This window comes from Penicillium riverlandense, assembly GCF_028828495.1.
Source record: "Penicillium riverlandense strain IBT 135883 chromosome Unknown utg000006l_segment0_segment0, whole genome shotgun sequence".
NCBI classification, from domain to species: domain Eukaryota; kingdom Fungi; phylum Ascomycota; class Eurotiomycetes; order Eurotiales; family Aspergillaceae; genus Penicillium; species Penicillium riverlandense.
The window spans coordinates 2179551-2197097 of NW_026643197.1; the positions used below are offsets into that span (position 1 = coordinate 2179551).

Consider the following 17547-nt stretch of genomic DNA (forward strand, 5'->3'; position numbering starts at 1 on the left):
GATCGATGGAAGAAAGAGCTGCTTTTTTTTGTGGCGATAAGATAAGCGGTGTCGGTCTTACTTTTCTGCGGGCCCGGTTCTCTTCCTGCGGCCACTGCGAACGAACTACTTAAACTACTGCAATCACCATGGCGTCCGGGCGCAAGGATTTCCTGAGTCAACATGCGCCAGAGAACTACGTCGCCGGTCTGGGTCGTGGTGCCACGGGCTTCACCACCCGCTCCGACCTGGGTCCGGCGCGCGAAGGTCCTACGCCCGAACAGATCCAGGCTGCGCTGCAACAGAGAGCACGGACCCTGGGAGCCCCCGAACCAACAGCGTACGGCGGCAGTCGTGAGAAAGGAGGGAAGGAAGAGGAGAAAGAGGAGGAAGATGAGCGGTTCCAGGACCCCGACAACGAGACTGGGCTGTTCGCGTACGGACAGTTCGACCAAGAGGACGACGAGGCGGATCGCGTCTACCGAGAGGTAGATGAGAAGATGGACAGGCGGCGGAAAGCACGCAGGTTAGTAACTCCCCCATTGCGGTCAAAACAATTTGTTCATGGGCCACCCCCCGTTGTTTGGACAGAGTACCGACTGGAACCGTTCGCCACCTATAGGGAAATCCGAGAGCAACAAGAACGCGAAGAATACGAAAGACAGAACCCCAAGATCCAGCAACAGTTTGCCGATGTGAAGCGGACTCTCGCCGCAGTATCCGAAGAAGACTGGGCCAACCTGCCCGAGGTCGGTGATCTCACGGGCAAAAACCGACGTCAGAAGCAGAACCTACGGCAGCGCTTCTATGCGGTTCCCGATAGCGTCATTGCCGGCGCCCGCGATTCGGCCCAGTTCGACACGACGATCGCAGAAGATGGCACCCAAACCGAAGCCCCAGAGGGGGATGGCAGCATGACGAACTTTGCAGATATCGGTGCGGCGCGTGATAAGGTATTGAAAGTCAGGCTGGACCAGGCTGCGCTGGGTTCGTCCGCCGACACCGCGTCCGGAAGCGCGACCAACATCGACCCCAAGGGCTATCTGACCAGCCTGACCCAATCGGAGCTCAAGGCTGGTGAGGTCGAAGTGGGTGATATTAAGCGAGTTCGAGTCCTCCTGGAATCCGTCACAAAAACGAACCCCAAACATGCACCGGGCTGGATTGCTCTCGCCCGTCTCGAGGAGCTGGCTGGCCGGATTGTGACGGCCCGAAACATTATAGCCAAGGGCTGTGAGCTCTGTCCGAAGAGTGAAGATGCATGGTTGGAAAACATCCGTGTCAATGAAGGTCATAATGCCAAGGTCATTGCGGCAAATGCCATCAAGAACAATGACCGCTCTACGAGACTTTGGACGGAGGCAATGAAATTGGAGACTGATACTCGAGCCAAAAAGAATGTTCTGCGACAAGCCATTCTGCATATTCCCCAATCAGTGCAGATTTGGAAAGAGGCCGTCAACTTGGAAGAGGACCCAGCTGACGCGCGGCTGCTTCTGGCCAAGGCTGTCGAGATGATTCCTCTCTCCGTGGAGCTTTGGTTGGCCCTTGCACGCCTTGAAACCCCAGAAAATGCGCAAAAAGTCTTGAACGCTGCGCGCAAGGCGGTCCCAGCAAGCCACGAGATTTGGATTGCTGCCGCTCGTCTTCAGGAGCAGATGGGCACTTTTGAAAGGGTCAATGTCATGAGGCGTGCAGTACAGTCTCTTGTCCGAGAGAATGCCATGCTGAAGAGAGAGGAGTGGATTGCCGAGGCCGAGCGGTGCGAAGAAGAAGGCGCTATTCTTACCTGCGGCGCCATTATTCGTGAGACGCTCGGATGGGGTCTAGACGAGGATGACGACCGGAAAGATGTCTGGATGGATGATGCCAAGTCGAGTATTGCCCGTGGGAAATACGAAACGGCGCGGGCCATCTACGCCTACGCGCTGCGGGTATTCGTTAACCGCCGGTCAATCTGGCTCGCCGCAGCGGATTTGGAACGCCATCACGGAAGCAAAGAGGCCCTGTGGCAAGTACTTGAGAAGGCTGTTGAGGCCTGTCCCCAGAGTGAGGAGATCTGGCTGCAGCTGGCCAAAGAGAAGTGGCAGGCCGGAGAGGTCGATGACGCTCGGCGCGTTCTCGGCCGTGCCTTCAACCAGAATCCCAACAACGAAGATATCTGGCTTGCCGCCGTCAAGCTGGAAGCCGACGCCAATCAGACGGACCAAGCCAGGGAGCTTCTTGCCACGGCTCGCCGCGAGGCTGGCACCGACCGTGTATGGATCAAGAGTGTTGCGTTTGAGCGGCAACTGGGTAATACCGACGAGGCGCTGGACCTCGCCAACCAGGGGCTGCAGCTCTATCCCAAAGCTGACAAGCTCTGGATGATGAAGGGCCAAATATACGAAGCCCAAAACAAGTTCCCTCAAGCACGCGAGGCATACGGTACCGGCACTCGCGCCTGCTCCAAGTCTGTTGCACTCTGGCTCCTCGCCGCACGACTAGAAGAAAAAGCCGGTGCCGTGGTCCGAGCACGCTCCGTCCTGGATCGAGCTCGATTGGCTGTTCCCAAAAGCGCCGAGCTCTGGACTGAAAGTGTGCGGGTTGAGCGCCGTGCCAACAACCTCGCGCAGGCCAAGGTGCTCATGGCCAGGGCGTTACAAGAAGTCCCAACATCTGGCTTGCTCTGGAGCGAGAGCATCTGGCACCTCGAGCCGCGCGCGCAGCGTAAGGCGCGCAGCCTAGAGGCGATCAAGAAGGTTGACAACGACCCGATCCTCTTCATCACCGTCGCGCGCATCTTCTGGGGCGAACGCCGTCTGGAAAAGGCGATGACTTGGTTTGAGAAAGCCATTGTGGCTGACAGTGACTACGGTGATGGCTGGGCCTGGTACTATAAATTCTTGATGCAGCACGGGACTGAGGTTGGTGGCCTGCTCTACTCCTCCTGCAGTCATCCGAAGCTAATACATTTGCAGGAAAAACGATCCGATGTCATCTCGAAGTGCATGTCGACGGAGCCGAAGCATGGCGAGGTCTGGCAGTCGGTTGCCAAAGACCCGGCTCATGCGCACCAGTCGACCGAAGATGTCCTGAAGCTCGTTGCGGAGACCGTCAACTAGTTGGTCGTCTTTTGGATGTATTCTTAGCCGGCGTTTTTCTAGGCCACCAGCCGTTTACACCCGATGATGGACATAATGGAAACCAAATCCCATTCACGGGTTATCCGTGTGTATAGCGCTTGGCTTTCTACTCCTGTCCTAACGAGTGTTTCTCGTTTTGACGGAGACTATAACGTCATGCAAAGTGACAGGCAGCTCCATGTCTCATAGCCAGTAGCTTCATGTTCTCTCCGTCGTCCTATCCCTAGTTTCGTACTGCTGTTGGCTTGGGGTCGAAAGTGAATTGATCCCTTTCTCTAATCGACCGATCTATCGATACCGACGTAGTAGTAAACGTCATGAATCTTTGGTGTCTGTGCAGGGATGGCCATGGCGGTCTGGACTGATTTATCTCGCTGCCCAAAACAAACCGGGAACAACGACTCGGGCGACCATGCGACCAGCCTAGATATCTCGCCACGATGCCCTCGGGAAGCATCTCGCGCCCCAAGGTGGGTGTGCAAATCCGGGTCATCCCGACCGACTAACCAACCTTCTTTGGCAGCTGCGGCAGGCCACTTTTGTCCTCCCGCGAACGGGCCAGCGCTTAAAGGGACTCGTGAGCCTGCGCAACCCCAGGCAGCGACCAGACTCAACGACGGATCATGACGAACGGCGCGGGCTGCTGTCCGGCCAAATCAATCATCAATCCGTAATCTCGAGCTGGTCGCGAGGCGTGTGGACGCAGGCGCATCAGTTCCTCACCTCCGAGCCGGGCATCGGAGTCGTCAAGTGCAGTCTGGCCTATTTCCTCGGCTCTCTCGCGACCTTCATCCCTCCGATCTCCGCGTTTCTAGGCCATCAGGATGGCAAGCACATGGTGGCCACGGTCACCGTCTACTTCCACCCGGCCAGGTCCCAGGGAAGCATGTACAAGGCGCTGGTCTGTGCGCTGCTGGCCTTTTGCTATTCCGCATTTCTTTCCATTACCAGCATGGTGGTCGAGGTCTTCTTCCAGGACTCCCTGCACCTACCGGCCCTCGGTCATGGTTTGGTCCTCATCGTGTTCTGCGGCGGCGGACTGGGCCTCGTGGGATGGACCAAACAGCGCCTGGGCGATCCCCTCGTCAATGTGGCATGTTCCCTCGCCTCATTGTCGACCATCACGGTCCTGACCAAGGAGGACGCCGTGCAGAGTGGCGACTTGTCGTTCGCCAAGATCTCCCAGGTCTTGAAGATGGTCTTGATGGGCGTCATAGTCGCCATGACCGTCTCTTTTGTGGTTTTCCCCATCTCGGCGCGCAAAAAGCTCCGTGCAAATCTGACCACGGTAACGGACACGCTCGCCGTGATGCTGGGCACGATCACCGAGGGCTTTCTCAGCGGGTCTGAGGTAGAAATGAAGTCGACCGAGTTCAGGGACGCGGACACGAATCATAGAAAGGCCTACGGCCAGCTGGATAAGCTGGTCCGAGAGGCTAAGCTGGAGCACTATGTGGCAGGCACTGAGAAGGAGTATCGATTGGAGAAAAAGCTCGTGCGCTGGGTGCAAGACATCACTCATAACATGGGCGGATTGCGGAGCGCCGCTGAACTGCAGTTCAGTCTGATCAAAGAGACAATCGCGCGCGAGTACGGGCTGGATGACCAACAGACATCGTCTAGCATCCGCCTGTTTTCGCCTCTGGAGCGGTCATGGTCCTTTGCCGAAGGGTCTTTTCTAGAGCCCATCGAGGAACGGCCAGAGGAAGACCTGTCACCAAATGGAAGCCTTAGAAACAGCCCTATACCCGCTACTCTTCTTCCAGCAGAGGTGTTCACCATTTTTATTGGCCATTTGGGCCCTTCTATGGTAAGGACAACTGCGACCATCCCGGCCTCGCACATCGAAACTGACCGGTATACAGCGATCACTGGCTTTTACCCTCAAGGAAATATTTAATGAAATCCCCTTCGGTCTGGCACCGGACTACAAGGTTTCCGTCGATAGTCGGCTCCAGACAAGCCTCAGTCGCGCTCTCCATCTTTACCGAGAATCGCGGGAGAAGACGCTTACAGTGCTGTATCAGCAAAAAGAAGTCATGAATCTGCAGAGCCATGACGCCGCCGCCGATTTGGAGGAAGTATCGGCCAGCTGCGCTCACTTCAGTTTCTCGCTACTGGAGTTTGGAGAGCAGCTACACGACCTGCTGTTGATTCTAGATGAATTGCAACTGGAAGTCGAAGAGCGACCCAATGGGAGATCCTGGAACTGGTTGAAATTTTGGACGTGGTCAAAGAGAAAAGAAACGGATGCAATTGGAAACTTCCCTATGGGTACGTATACGCCGGAAGATATCCGGTGGGTATTGGTACTGATCGAGTCTCAGACTCATCTTCCGCCGGTCTTGGAATCGATGAAATTCGCCCAACGGTCAATCGAACTATTCACAGAGATCCATCTGTCATAGCATACGCAAAGCGAAGACTCGGTTACCGCGTCTGGAAATCCCTGGAATTATTTCGTCGGGATGACACTAAATACGCCATCAAGGTGGGCACTGGGGCCGCTTTATATGCATTGCCATCATTTCTTCCCTCCACCCGACCTTTCTACCAGCACTGGAGGGGAGAGTGGGGCCTGTTGTCATACATGTTGGTATGTTCCATGACAATCGGTGCCTCCAACACTACCGGATATGCACGGTTTTTGGGAACAATACTCGGAGCGTTCTGTGCCGTGGTGGCCTGGTATCTGACGGCCGGCAATGTCTTTGGTCTCGCGTTTCTGGGGTGGCTGATGGCGCTCTGGCCCGCGTATCTCACCATAGTCAAGGGTAATGGGCCTATGGGACGGTTTATCATGCTCACTTACAACCTATCCGTGCTGTACGCCTATTCATTGACGCAGAATGATGCCGAAGACGATGAGGACGAAGGGGGGCACACCCAGTCATCACGGAGATCGTGTTGCATCGGGTGGTGGCTGTCCTGTCTGGCTGCATTTGGGGCATCATTATCACCCGAGTCATCTGGCCTCTTAGTGCACGCACCAAATTGAAAGGCAATCTCAGCCTCCTTTGGCTGCATCTGAGTCTCATCTGGAAGCGGGATCCGCTGTCATCGATGGTCCAAGGCAGCACCACTGTCGGATACATGAGCCCTCGGGAGAAGCTGGAGATCGAGCGATTTCTGGCCAAGCTAGAGTCCCTGCAGGCCTCTGCGCGCTCCGAATTCGAGCTGAGGAGTGTTTTTCCGGACGCAGAATATGGCAATATCATCCGTCGCACCCGGAGCATGGTGAATGCGTTCCTTGCGATGAACCTGGAGCTTGTCAAGAACGTCACTGCCACCGAAGGCGAGATCAACTTGCTTCGCTATACAGCGGCTGAACGGCAGCAGCTCTCTGCCCGCATCAGTCATCTTCTCTCCGGTCGGTTTTATGTGGTTGATCCTTAGGGTTAGCGAGTTCTAACTGAATTAGTCATGGCTTCGTCGATGAAACTCGAGTATCCGCTGAACGAGGTGCTCCCCAGCATCGACCATGCGCGCGACCGGCTGCTTGCTCGCATCTATCGCTACCGGCAGGATCAGGAAGTGTCTCAAAAGACCACGGATGAGGATTGCGCTCTCCTCTATGCATATAGTGGGTAGCCCTAACCCGATGGGAGATTTTGCTGTCGCTGACTTGGGGGTGCAGTTTTGGTGACTGGTCAATTGTCCAGCGAGATCATGGCTATCATCGGCGTAATTGGGCAGTTATTCGGGGTGTTGAACGAAGATGTGGTGGCGCTGGCGTAGAAGTGAATAACTACAGTAAATACTATAGCTAGTGAATGAACTCCATAGTGGGGACGGGCTCCTGGGCTCCCTTCCACCGCCCATCCATCGTCGTCAGTCTTCTTCCATCCATCTTCCCCCCATTGCCCAAAATTCCATCTAAATTCATCCATGTGTCCTCTTCTTCCATCTTCTCGTCTGGTCTAGTGGACTCTCCCTCCCTTCATGAAGGCCTAGGTGCCTCCCCTTCCCTCCCGCGCCCTTCGGCTTCGTCCGTCGCGCTCCTGCGATTCCCGCCATCATGCAGATCGACCCGGCGGCCCTGAGTCGGACAGACGCTGCGTCCAACTCAGGGGCCGCTTCCAAAAGCACCGCGACCAGTGCTGCAGCGACACAGAAATCCTCCAGAGCCCTGATCTCCGTGCCGCGACTGGACCTGGAACATGCCTACACGGACCTCAAAGCCGCTGTCGGGGGCAAGTGGGCCGAGTACAAGGAGGCCACCGCTCTCTTCTTACTAGGTACGAGGATACTGCATAGCATATATTTCGTTGCGACTTGATCCAAGGGCCATTGCCTTGAATCTAAGGCTGTTGAGATGTATCGCGTGCTAACCTCCTGACTTCTTGCCCGCTTTAGGACATTTGAACCAAAACGAGTTCTCGGCGCGAGTCGACTACATCATTTGCGCCGATACGAAAACCGAGCACCTCCATAATAATTTCGTCTGCGCGCTTATCGGGAACCTCACGCGAGACCTCCCCGACCATGGCGTGGCGAGCTGGGTATCCGCGAACGATAAGCCCTCGGTGGTCTCCAAACCCATCTCGGGAGATGCCGCAGAACAGAGATTGAAGACGGAGGTTATGCAACTGCCTCCGAGGGATCGTCGGCGCATCAAAGGCGTCGCAGAGGTATGCGGCCATAAGACCCGATATAGTGTGATGAATATGAGACGAAAATGCTAATCATGTCTTGCCTATCCTCCAGCGCGACCCCAACGAAGCGACGCCTAACGAACTGGAGGAATATTACCAGGCGAAGCAGATCAAATTGCCTAGTCAAGTTCCCGCAAGTGCAGGTGGTTTGAACAAGACAAGTAAGACGTCACGGCCCTCTCGGCGAACCCAGCCATGAATTCCTTTCCCCCCTTAGAAAGATCCAAGGAGAACCTAACAATATTGAAAACATCCAGACTGGGAACTAGAGATTCGGAAACGTTACGCACAACCCCTTGGCGCCGAAACGGGCGAGTTCCCCGATGCAGAATCGATTCACGCGCGCATGGTCCCCATTTGCTACGAAGAATCCCTTCCCAGTGGTGCGGGACTTCCGTGCGCAGAATTCATGGCAATTGCGACGGAAACCTTCGTCAAAGAAGTCCTGTCCGCTGTCTTCTCGCGCACTCGGTCGAATGGTCCGTCGGGTACTATCAACGGCATGATGATGCGGAAATACCGGCAACAACTCGAACTTGAAGAGCTTGCCTACACCCGCGGTGAAATCAGCAAGGATGGCGCAACCGGTCTTCTTCCGATTGAAGCCAAAGAGGCCAGCACTCGGAGACCATTAGGAGTTAGAGACCTTCGATTGGCACTCGAGCTCGGCAGCAGTGTCCTCGGCCACATGCCTCTGATCATGGACCAGATCATGGGCGGTTATCTCGACGACGAGTACGAAACTCCAGATCGTCTGGAGAACGGTGTTGAGCCTCATGACGAGGTCAAGCCCCCAGTTGACGCAATGGATATCGACGAGGAGGAGGACGACTTGTCTGACTGGGAGGGAGGCGCTGCTGCTGACCGGGAGCAGTTGAGCTCTCTCCTCGACGAATGTTTATCCATGGCTGCATGAGGGCTAGATCTGCTCTGTTGCAAACATGCTTCTCTTTTAGCGGGCAACCTCTTTAACTGCCGCCCTTTTTATGTTATACTCTTGGTCTGGATGGGAGAGGGATGGCGTCTGGGAACTACCAAAGGGGCTGTCACAACATTGACAGCACATTTTTGCATTTGGGTCTGGAGTTTCTCTGTGAAGATATGTCTCTTGTTGTCTCTATCTTTATGTTCTTTTTTCTTTGTTTTCCCCTGGCCAATATAGCCCCGCAGAGCGGTGTATAGTATAACTTTCTTTTGGGAACAAGATGACCTCGCAAACGTTTTAAAAAAAAGGATAAGCGGTAAGGGTGGCTGAACTGGTTCGATACCCTTGAAATACATTCGATTTAGTTTATCGAGTTCTTTCATCCTGTAGGGCCTAGCTGAGGGTGGAGTTGTAGTGATACTTCGCCCATCCAACACGGAAACTTGATATCCAAAGGCGTTTTCGATTAGGGTTTCTTGTTATATAGCCAGGTCTTTGGTTAATGCTCTCTCTCTCTGGGAGGCGGGATTGAGACGCTACGCTAAGATATCTATTGCGATGTACTACTCCTTCATACTCGATATAACTAACTCACTCATTTCAAACCCTCCACCTTCCACACCTTCACCGCAGCATCCGCGCCCGCCGACGCGATCTTAGTGCTGCCCTCGATCCATGTAACGCCATTGACACCCTCCTTGTGTGCGTTCTTGACCTCTAACCAGTCGCCGGGGTTGGCCAGGCTCCAGACAAAGATATTGGTATCTAACGACCCACTGACTACATGGGAGCCGGCCTTGTTCCAAGCCAGCGACGTGATGCGAGCATTATGCGCCGTCCACCGATCCGTGACCAGACTGCCGTCGGCCACCTTGTGCACCAGCACACGTCCCCGCAGGTCGCCGATAGCCAGCAGCGAGGCATCAGGGGAGAAGGAGATGGTTGAGATTTGGTTGCGCGAGGCCTTGATCAAGGCGCGCGATGACAAGCTAGAGCTGGACACATCACAAATCTCCACGGAGCCATCCTCGCCGCCAACGGCCGCGATGGCACCATGCGCGGCCACAGTGGTGACGGCGAACTTGGTCTTGTACTCTCCCGTCTTCTTGCCGTCGTTGAAGATCTCGACTGCTTCGGCAGCACCAACCAGCACTGTCGAGTCGCCGGCCGCGATGCCCTTGGGCTGTCCCGTGAGCTTCGTCGTGCTGCCGGTGTATGTCTTCGCGGCGACGTCAACGGAGCGGATCGTATCGTCCCAGCCGACACTGTAAATCCGACCTGCGCCTTCCGAAGTTGGTGCCAGCCCAGCGATGTACCCCGAGTGACTATCACCCTCAATCTCCTCGGCAGTTCCAGAAGCAACATCCCAGCTACAGACCCGCCCCTCAAAGCTGCCTGTCCACAGGGTCTCCTTGTCGCCGGTCACGGACTGGGTCAAGGAGGTGATGTTCTTTTGGTGACCTTGGATGACTTGTCTAGGTTTAGGAGTTCCCTCGACCAAGTAGTTCAGGTCTCCGCTGAGGGACAAACTGATGAGCAGGTTATCACTCCTACCCGGAGGCCAAACCACGCCCACCTGCTGGTCTCGGACAGCCATGGCACCCTCCTCGCCCAGGGTCCAGCTCTGGGCGGCCTTGCCGGCCTCAACATCCCAGATCTTGACCGTTCGATCGGCGCTGGCAGTCACAAATTTCTTCGAGTCCTTGGACCAGGACAGACCGAATATACTGCCTGTGTGTTCCCCCTCGCCAATTTGACCTTTGGTCTCCCCCGTCTTCCCGTCGTAGAGCCAGATCTTCCGGTCCGCGCCCACGCTGGCCAAGGTCGAACCATCCGGGCTGAAACCCACACCGTAGATATAGTTGGAATGCTTATCACCAATTCCCATGTTGAACTTGAACGGTGCGCCGTGGTAGAAGACCAGCTTCTTGTCGTCGCCCGCAGTCGCTGCGCGCAGAGGGCGCTGCTGCCTGATCGCCACGGAATTGATCTGTTGGGTGTGGCCGTAGATCTCTCCAACTGTGTTGCCACTGTCCCAGGTGATGCAGTGCCCATACCGCTGCTTGCCATCACCCACGGCGATGATGCGCTGGGAGTCACCATCCCAGGCCAGATCGTTGATGCGGCCGTTAATAATGCTGTATTCGCCCTTGAGGATCCCGTCACCGACGCAATCCCACACTCTCACGAGACCCGCGGCATCACCGCTGGCGACATAGAACCCGGAGGGCGAGAAGCGGGCAACGGTGGTCTGGACCTTGTGTTCGGTATACTGCTTGGCAACGGCGGGGTCGTCGATCGAGCGCAGGAAGATAGATTTGTTGGCCTGCACAAAGGGATGTTAGCACCGATTGTCATAGACATTGCAATGGTAAGCTTGATGGAGGGCCATAAGACGTACTGCGTAGGCCAGTCGTTCGCCTTTGGCGTCCGACGACAGCTGGGTGGGCTGTCCGCGGGTTGTGGAGGGGCTGGCGGCCCAGATGGATTCTAGGGGAGAGTTAGCTAGGTACTAGTGGGGGCCTGGGTGATTCAAGACATGCCGTTGGTGACTGACATGGTGGTGTTGCACAGAGCTGGGGAGGGAAGAAAGCAAAAGACGAAGACGAGGGGAGAAACAAGGCGGTGTTGTTGATCCCCAAGGCGGGGCGAGGCAACAGTCTACAAGTGACGACATATAGGAAAATAAATTGTACAGTTGGAGAAAGATGCTGACAGGGATAAATAAATAATAATACATCAACAGGTCAAAAACTATCAGCGCCACCCCGACTCCGCGAATCGCTCGCTAGGATCTCCGGGTGCTTGTGCACGCTGGGCATAAGCCCCAGACCTCTCGCTCTCCGGATCGCCTTGGCAATCTTGCGCTGGTTGACTGGCCGCAGTCCCGTCTCGCTGCGGTGCTTGATGCGGCCCAATGGTGAGATGTATTCGGACATGATGGAGAAGTTCTGTTTACACAAACAACTGTGTTAGCAGCGGTTCCTTTCGATCCACCCCCAACGATGCATAGCATACCTTGTAAAGATCCAATGGATTCAGATTCAATGCATCAAAAGCATCCTTCGACGGGCTGTGCCGTTTCGACCACTTCTTCATTTCCTGTGGACTGAGGTCGTGGGGGGCATAGACGTCTCCGGCCTTCCAGTCGCGCGTGTGGAATCTCTCCAGGGCTCTGCTCTCGCCTTGGGCTTTTTGCTCCGCAATGATCTTCTGGCGACTTGGCAGCCGTCGAGAGTGCTGCACTTTCGGCTCTATGACACTGCGTCAGTCCGAGTCCAGCCGAATAGTCAGTTAGGAAGGTAGACACGTACTCGGCGATTGCCTCTGGCCTAGCCCCAGTCGCTGGTGCAAGGCACTTGTCGAACTCCAGCGACAGCTCGAGAGCCCCGGCGCTGTGCGCAGGAATGAGGATGTGAAGATATTGAGCGACATGGTGTTCGATCGGACGGATGGTTCGGGGGTTGTCAGGAGGAAGGATGTCGATTAGCTCCGTTCGCTTTTTTTCTGCCAGTTTTTCCTTTTCCGCCAAACATCGCAACGACAACTTGCTGAATTCACAACCACCCTACCCTGTCCTGTCCTGACCTGGCCTGGTACCAGCTCAGCTGTATCCTGATCGGGCTGTTCAAGGTGCCCAACATGCAGTCCCACCTCTCCCGTCGAGTCTTCAGGGCTCTCATCAACAATGAACCACTCTCCTTTTCCGCCTGTCGCCGACATCGCCTGCTGCATACGATTCCTCCCGCACGCGTGCGTCTGAGCCTACCAAGCCTTCAGGATGTGACGCGACGGAATCTCTTTGCCTTCAACGCGGCACCCACTACGGAGGCGCGACCGACGACGCTGCCCTCAGAGCGAGGCCTGAAGCCAATGGCGGATCTCTTGAAGTCGCTCAAAGACAAGGCCAGAGCTCCTCCCAGTGAAGTTCTTGCCAAAGCGTTCCAGACATTCTTTGCGACACGAGTCGAAACTCCGGGAGTGATTACTGGCTCTCAGGCCAAATTTCTCATCGTGACATGGAAACACTTGAAGGGGCTACAGAGTGAGCTGGAGGAGCGAGACTGGCAGAATGTGTTCTCCACTGAGAACCTCGAGAAGATGCTTTTTGTTTTCTCAGAAGCACAATGTCTGCCTGAATCACGCGCGATCCTCCAGAATTTGGCACGCTACGCCTACCTCGAACTCTGTGTCGATCATGGCTTTGGTCCCAATGAGATCAGTCGCCCGGCTCTGACTCTCTACATCAATCTCCTGTGCGCAAATGGTAACCCTGAAGAGGCCCGCGCCGTGGTGGTCAAGTTTTGGGACCGTTTGCGCAAGGTCAGACCATCGCCGTGGCTCGCAGTGTTGAAGGGGTTCGCCATCAAAGATGATTTACGTCAGGTGAAGAAAGTCATTGATGACTTGAAAGAGCATGGCATGACTTTTGACCAAGCGTCTCATGAAGAACTGATCCAGATGCTCATTGAACAAGACCAGTTCGACGCGGTTCAGACCGTCTACGAGTGCCCCATCTTCTATAACCTTGAGCCTTCCCTTTCTACCATGAAAGCTGTCATCAAATATGCGATCCTGAAGTCCAAGTTCAAATGGGCGAGTCCCATCTTGGAGTCTCTCCCACAAAAGCCGGACACTGTGTACCTCACCTTGCTTTGGGAGGCAGCACACGGTAGTGGTGCCGTTGCTCTAAAGGAGAAGCTTGACTCGTTGATTGCAAAAGATCCTCGCTACAAGAAGGCCATCGCTCCGGCTACCCTGAACCATCTTCTTGAATATGCCAATACCGTTGAGAATCCGCAATTGGCGGCCGAGTTGTCCCAGCTTGTGGATAAGTGGGGTATTACTCCAACCGAACGAACCCATATGCTGCAATTCGAGTCCCGAGTTCAGTCTGGTGACGTCGAGCAGACGCTTGAGTTTTTACAAGAGCGAATTGACCCTAGCACGTTGGCGCAGGAGAACCTCCCGCTTGCCAACCGGCTCATCAAGATGCTGTGTCAGTCCGAGAAAAAGGATGCCCTGTTCCAACAGATTTCGTCTCTTCTAGACCCGCTGTTCCAAGAAAACGTGCGCCTGGAAGCCGACACCCTTGCGGCATTAACGCGGATGCTTCTCTACCGCCACGACTGGGACGCTGTCTCGGAGCTGCTGCGTCCGCGACTGGGCACTTATGATTCGGAAGAGAAGACCAAAGTTCGGAACGCGCTTACCGACTTTATTCTCGATCCAAGCCAAAGCGACTCCGATGTGTGGGATGTGTATGAATTGCTGAAGGTCGCATTCCCCGAGACGGGTGTGAGCATGCGAACCGAGATCATGACCAGTTTGTTCAAACGAAAGCGCAACGACCTCGCCGTTTTGGTATTTGGGCACATGCGCCAAGCCGAAAATGTTTCCCAGCGGCCCAAGCCAGATACGTACGCACGTTGCTTGCAGGGCATTGCACAGACGGGCGACGAGGGCAACCTGGAGCTAGTCCACAACATGCTGAGACTGGATCTAGAGGTCGTTATGACCACTCGCATCTTGAACGGTCTCATGCTCGCCTATGCTGCCTGCGACCAAACGGAGACAAGCATGGAGATGTTCCGGGAGGTGCTACAGTCGGAAGAAGGACCGTCCAATAAGACCCTCGTTTGCTTCTTCAAGGTCTGTGAGAAACACCGCAACGGTGCGCACGAAGCCATGAAGATGATGGATAAGATCAAGAAGCTGGAGATCACCGTCGACCGGCCGCTGTATCATGCGTATATCCAGGCTCTGGCGGCGCAGTACGAATTCGATCAGGCGACCGAGGCCATTGATAGCATGGAGGAGGAGATTGGGCAGGTGCCTATGCGCGATACGTAAGTACCCAGGTATATCTCTCTTCGTGGCTTTGTTTTACTTACAATTCGTAGGATTGGGCTTTTTTACAATGCCATCCCGTTCGATTACTGGAAGGACCAGGTGGAGGAGTGGGCGCGGAAGAAGTATCCGGAGCAATGGGCGCGGCTGGTGGAGTTGCCGTGTACTGAACAGGAAGGGGAGATGCGGTTTGAGGGCATTGCGAATGATGTCAGGTTGTAGAGTCCATCTTGTATTATAATTTGTATTTCTACAGGTCTATTTATTTGTGTATAGTTGCTTCTTTTGTCTCTGTATAGGGAGCATTGTGATATACATATATTTGTCAACACACAGCAGAATGAATCCATTCTGCGGTAAACTACGCATGGTCGTGAGTGCTTTCGTTGGTGTGTAAGTCTTGTATGAAGATAAGCTTGAATAGCTATATGTGTTGTGCGAACAGATAAATTGCTCAGTGATGGTCTGTCAACACATCATGCATCGCTCTCTTAAAAGATCTCTCAAATATCGAGCAAGGGAACAGCAATAACAACAAGGGAAATCATGATTAAATGACAATCTTCAAAAACATCGCTCAAGATGTGTCGTCAGAATTACAAACTGAAGATTCCACTGCGTTTCTTGCCATGCGGGTATACAATCAACGCAGCAATGAACAATCCCACCGAAATGCCGATAGCCGTTTGGATCATACCAAAGCCCAGCGCAGTCAGGGAGCTACCCGACATCGTGCTGGTAGTGGAATTTGCCGTGCGATTGGCGACTTCCTCGGCGTAAGCCAGGCCCTGGATAATAGAACCCGAAGATGCGAGGCCAGACGGCACGAGCGTAAAGATGCCCGGGATGATCGCGGCCGCGGCGTGGCCGTGCCACAGGCGACTGTACAAGTTGGCCAGCATACCAATTGTAAACGCGCCGACGGTGTTGGCAACCTGGTTGGACCCCATCCTCTGGGTCACGAAGTAGTTGGTCACGTATCCGGTGACGCCCATTAGGATCGTGACGGGCAGCTGCTTAAACTTGGCCTGGTTGATCAAGGCGGCAAAGAGACAGAACATCGCGACGAAGGGGAAATGCTGGATATACTGGTTACCCCATTTTTCCGGGGTGTCGACCGGGCACGTCGATTGGGTAGTGGCGTTAGGGTCCATCAGCCCATAGATCGTCGTGCCGACTGTGACACCGTAGCCGAGGAACAGTGAATAGATGATGGTATAGACCAGGCGGATGGAGCCGGCAATCATCTGGTGCGACTGCAACTCGAGACTGCTGCTGAGCACGGCGAAGCCGGGCAGAATCATGGCAATGGCCGACTCGGCCAGGGCAGGGAAACAAAACAGCCACTGGCCATCGTGTTTGATGCTTGCAAAGGCACGGGCAATGTACGAGGTTAGGATGGCGGCAGAGACTTCCAGCACGTTGGCGTACGTGGCCGAAGCCGGCGCGAGGATGTGCTGCATGACCCCGACAAGACTGCCCAGGAAGAAGATGATAGGGAGATCGATAGGGCGCGCGGAGAAGGCATAGGGGCCGACGGCAACGCTGGCCAGGCCGTGAAAAAGAACCTTGAGCCATGGGCTGTAGCGCGGCTGGCGCTGCATGATCAGGTCGAGCTGATGGGTACCTTCCTTTGCGTCGACAATGTCGTGCACCACATTTTTGTAGACATTGTGTGTCTCCGCCAGACAGGACAGATCCAGCCCCTGGACAACGCGGATGATCTTCACCTCAGCAGTGCGAGTGAGAGGGTCATCGAAGGACATGAACATACAGCCCGGGATATACAAAAACTGCGCGTTGACCTCCAGCACGTTGGCGGTCATTGTCATGTACTCCTCCAGTCGATGGGTGGGCGCCCCATACATCATCAGCGCACGACAGAGCTGCATGATATACTGCTGGCGCGCCAGGAGACCGGCAATGTGCACGGTCAACTTCACGTCCTTCTCGCTCTTGCGCTTTTTCTTCCGTTCCTTGGGACTCATGGGGGCCGTGGGTCCGTGTGCACCCGGCACACCAACCCGGCCCATGTCCATGGAGGCATGGATCAGGGACGCCGCGTAGCCGTGATTCGATTTCTTTTCGTCCTTGTTTGCGTACCATTTCACCTTGTCTTTCTTGCCCGTTGGGGTGCCAGTGCCACTTCCAGACCCCGGCCGACTGGGGGTAGTCGAGTCAGGCTCATCAGGCTCCGTGTCTGAGGCCGCGGAAGCCACACTGAGCCGGCTCGCATCCATATTGTTCGCATAGATACGCAGCAACTGCGACAGCATGCCTCCATTGGGGCCACCGGGCGTCGTGGTGCCACTATCCGGGGTCACCGTGCCAGAGTGAGGCTCCTGAGCCTTGCGACGAGCATGGGGTTTCGGAGGATGCAGACCCAGCTGCTGCACCATCCTCCGGGCCTGAGAGTCATGGTCCATATCGGGCAAACTACTCTCTTCATCTTTGGCCTGGCGAGCCTCGAACCCCCGCAAATCATCCGTCGCGCCGTAGTATTCCGGCGAGATGCCGCCGTCCAAGCCATCCTCCCCTCCCTCATGTGGTCGACCCAGCTTCTCGGCCAACGCAGCCGTCCGATGGCGGATCCTTTGACTCGCGGTTCTCCAACGTTCCGGGACGAATCTGCTGGTGGTGGTAATATTTTGCTTCTCGCCGGGTTCGTCTCGACAAAGGGTACCCGGGTTGGGGCTGGGGCTGTCACCAGCGCCATTCGAGACGGGGCTCTCAGCAGGGAACTGATCAGGCATGGTGACCGAGGCGCCGAGGCAAATAATAATGCAAGAAGACGCAGAATGAAATCAGGGAATAATGAACGCTTTTATGCAGTCGGGCGCTGGGGACGGACGATGGTACCCCACAAAGTGCGACACTTCATTGTCCAGGAGAATGAAAAAGAAAGTAGGATTGATGGACGGGACGGGGGGAGGAACAGACCAGTAGTATTTTTTCTTTCTTTCACTTGAGACGCGACAAGCCGAAACGGCCTCCGCATGGACTAGACCCACGC

The 17547-nt window shown here is 55.1% G+C and overlaps 6 protein-coding genes across 6 annotated transcripts; 4 read left to right on the forward strand and 2 right to left on the reverse strand.

Annotated features, from left to right (window-relative positions):
- Positions 1-128: 128 nt before the first annotated feature.
- On the forward strand, positions 129-3083 carry N7474_007099 (U4/U6-U5 snRNP complex subunit PRP6; the record flags this gene model as incomplete). The annotated part of the gene is made up of 1 exon (XM_057198509.1): positions 129-3083. One exon carries the CDS (start codon positions 129-131, stop codon positions 3081-3083), a length of 2955 nt encoding a protein of 984 aa, XP_057051949.1.
- A 461-nt stretch (positions 3084-3544) lies between these two features.
- N7474_007100 (FUSC family protein) lies at positions 3545-6842 on the forward strand (the record flags this gene model as incomplete). Its single annotated transcript, XM_057198510.1, has 7 exons — positions 3545-3574; positions 3628-4914; positions 4970-5378; positions 5432-5930; positions 5981-6474; positions 6526-6687; positions 6742-6842. The coding sequence occupies 7 exons, from the start codon at positions 3545-3547 to the stop codon at positions 6840-6842; spliced, it is 2982 nt and encodes a 993-aa protein (XP_057051950.1).
- Positions 6843-7122: 280 nt separating this feature from the next.
- N7474_007101 (TADA1 family protein) lies at positions 7123-8675 on the forward strand (the record flags this gene model as incomplete). The annotated part of the gene is made up of 4 exons (XM_057198511.1): positions 7123-7342; positions 7461-7735; positions 7812-7920; positions 8017-8675. The coding sequence occupies 4 exons, from the start codon at positions 7123-7125 to the stop codon at positions 8673-8675; spliced, it is 1263 nt and encodes a 420-aa protein (XP_057051951.1).
- A 604-nt stretch (positions 8676-9279) lies between these two features.
- N7474_007102 (Ribosomal protein S18) lies at positions 9280-12119 on the reverse strand (the record flags this gene model as incomplete). The annotated part of the gene is made up of 5 exons (XM_057198512.1): positions 9280-11010; positions 11086-11174; positions 11452-11635; positions 11703-11938; positions 11999-12119. 5 exons carry the CDS (start codon positions 12117-12119, stop codon positions 9280-9282), a joined length of 2361 nt encoding a protein of 786 aa, XP_057051952.1.
- Positions 12120-12326: 207 nt separating this feature from the next.
- N7474_007103 (uncharacterized protein) lies at positions 12327-14756 on the forward strand (the record flags this gene model as incomplete). Its single annotated transcript, XM_057198513.1, has 2 exons — positions 12327-14533; positions 14588-14756. The coding sequence occupies 2 exons, from the start codon at positions 12327-12329 to the stop codon at positions 14754-14756; spliced, it is 2376 nt and encodes a 791-aa protein (XP_057051953.1).
- A 374-nt stretch (positions 14757-15130) lies between these two features.
- N7474_007104 (threonine/serine exporter family protein) lies at positions 15131-17287 on the reverse strand (the record flags this gene model as incomplete). The annotated part of the gene is made up of 1 exon (XM_057198514.1): positions 15131-17287. The coding sequence occupies one exon, from the start codon at positions 17285-17287 to the stop codon at positions 15131-15133; it is 2157 nt and encodes a 718-aa protein (XP_057051954.1).
- Between the last annotated feature and the right edge of the window lie 260 nt (positions 17288-17547).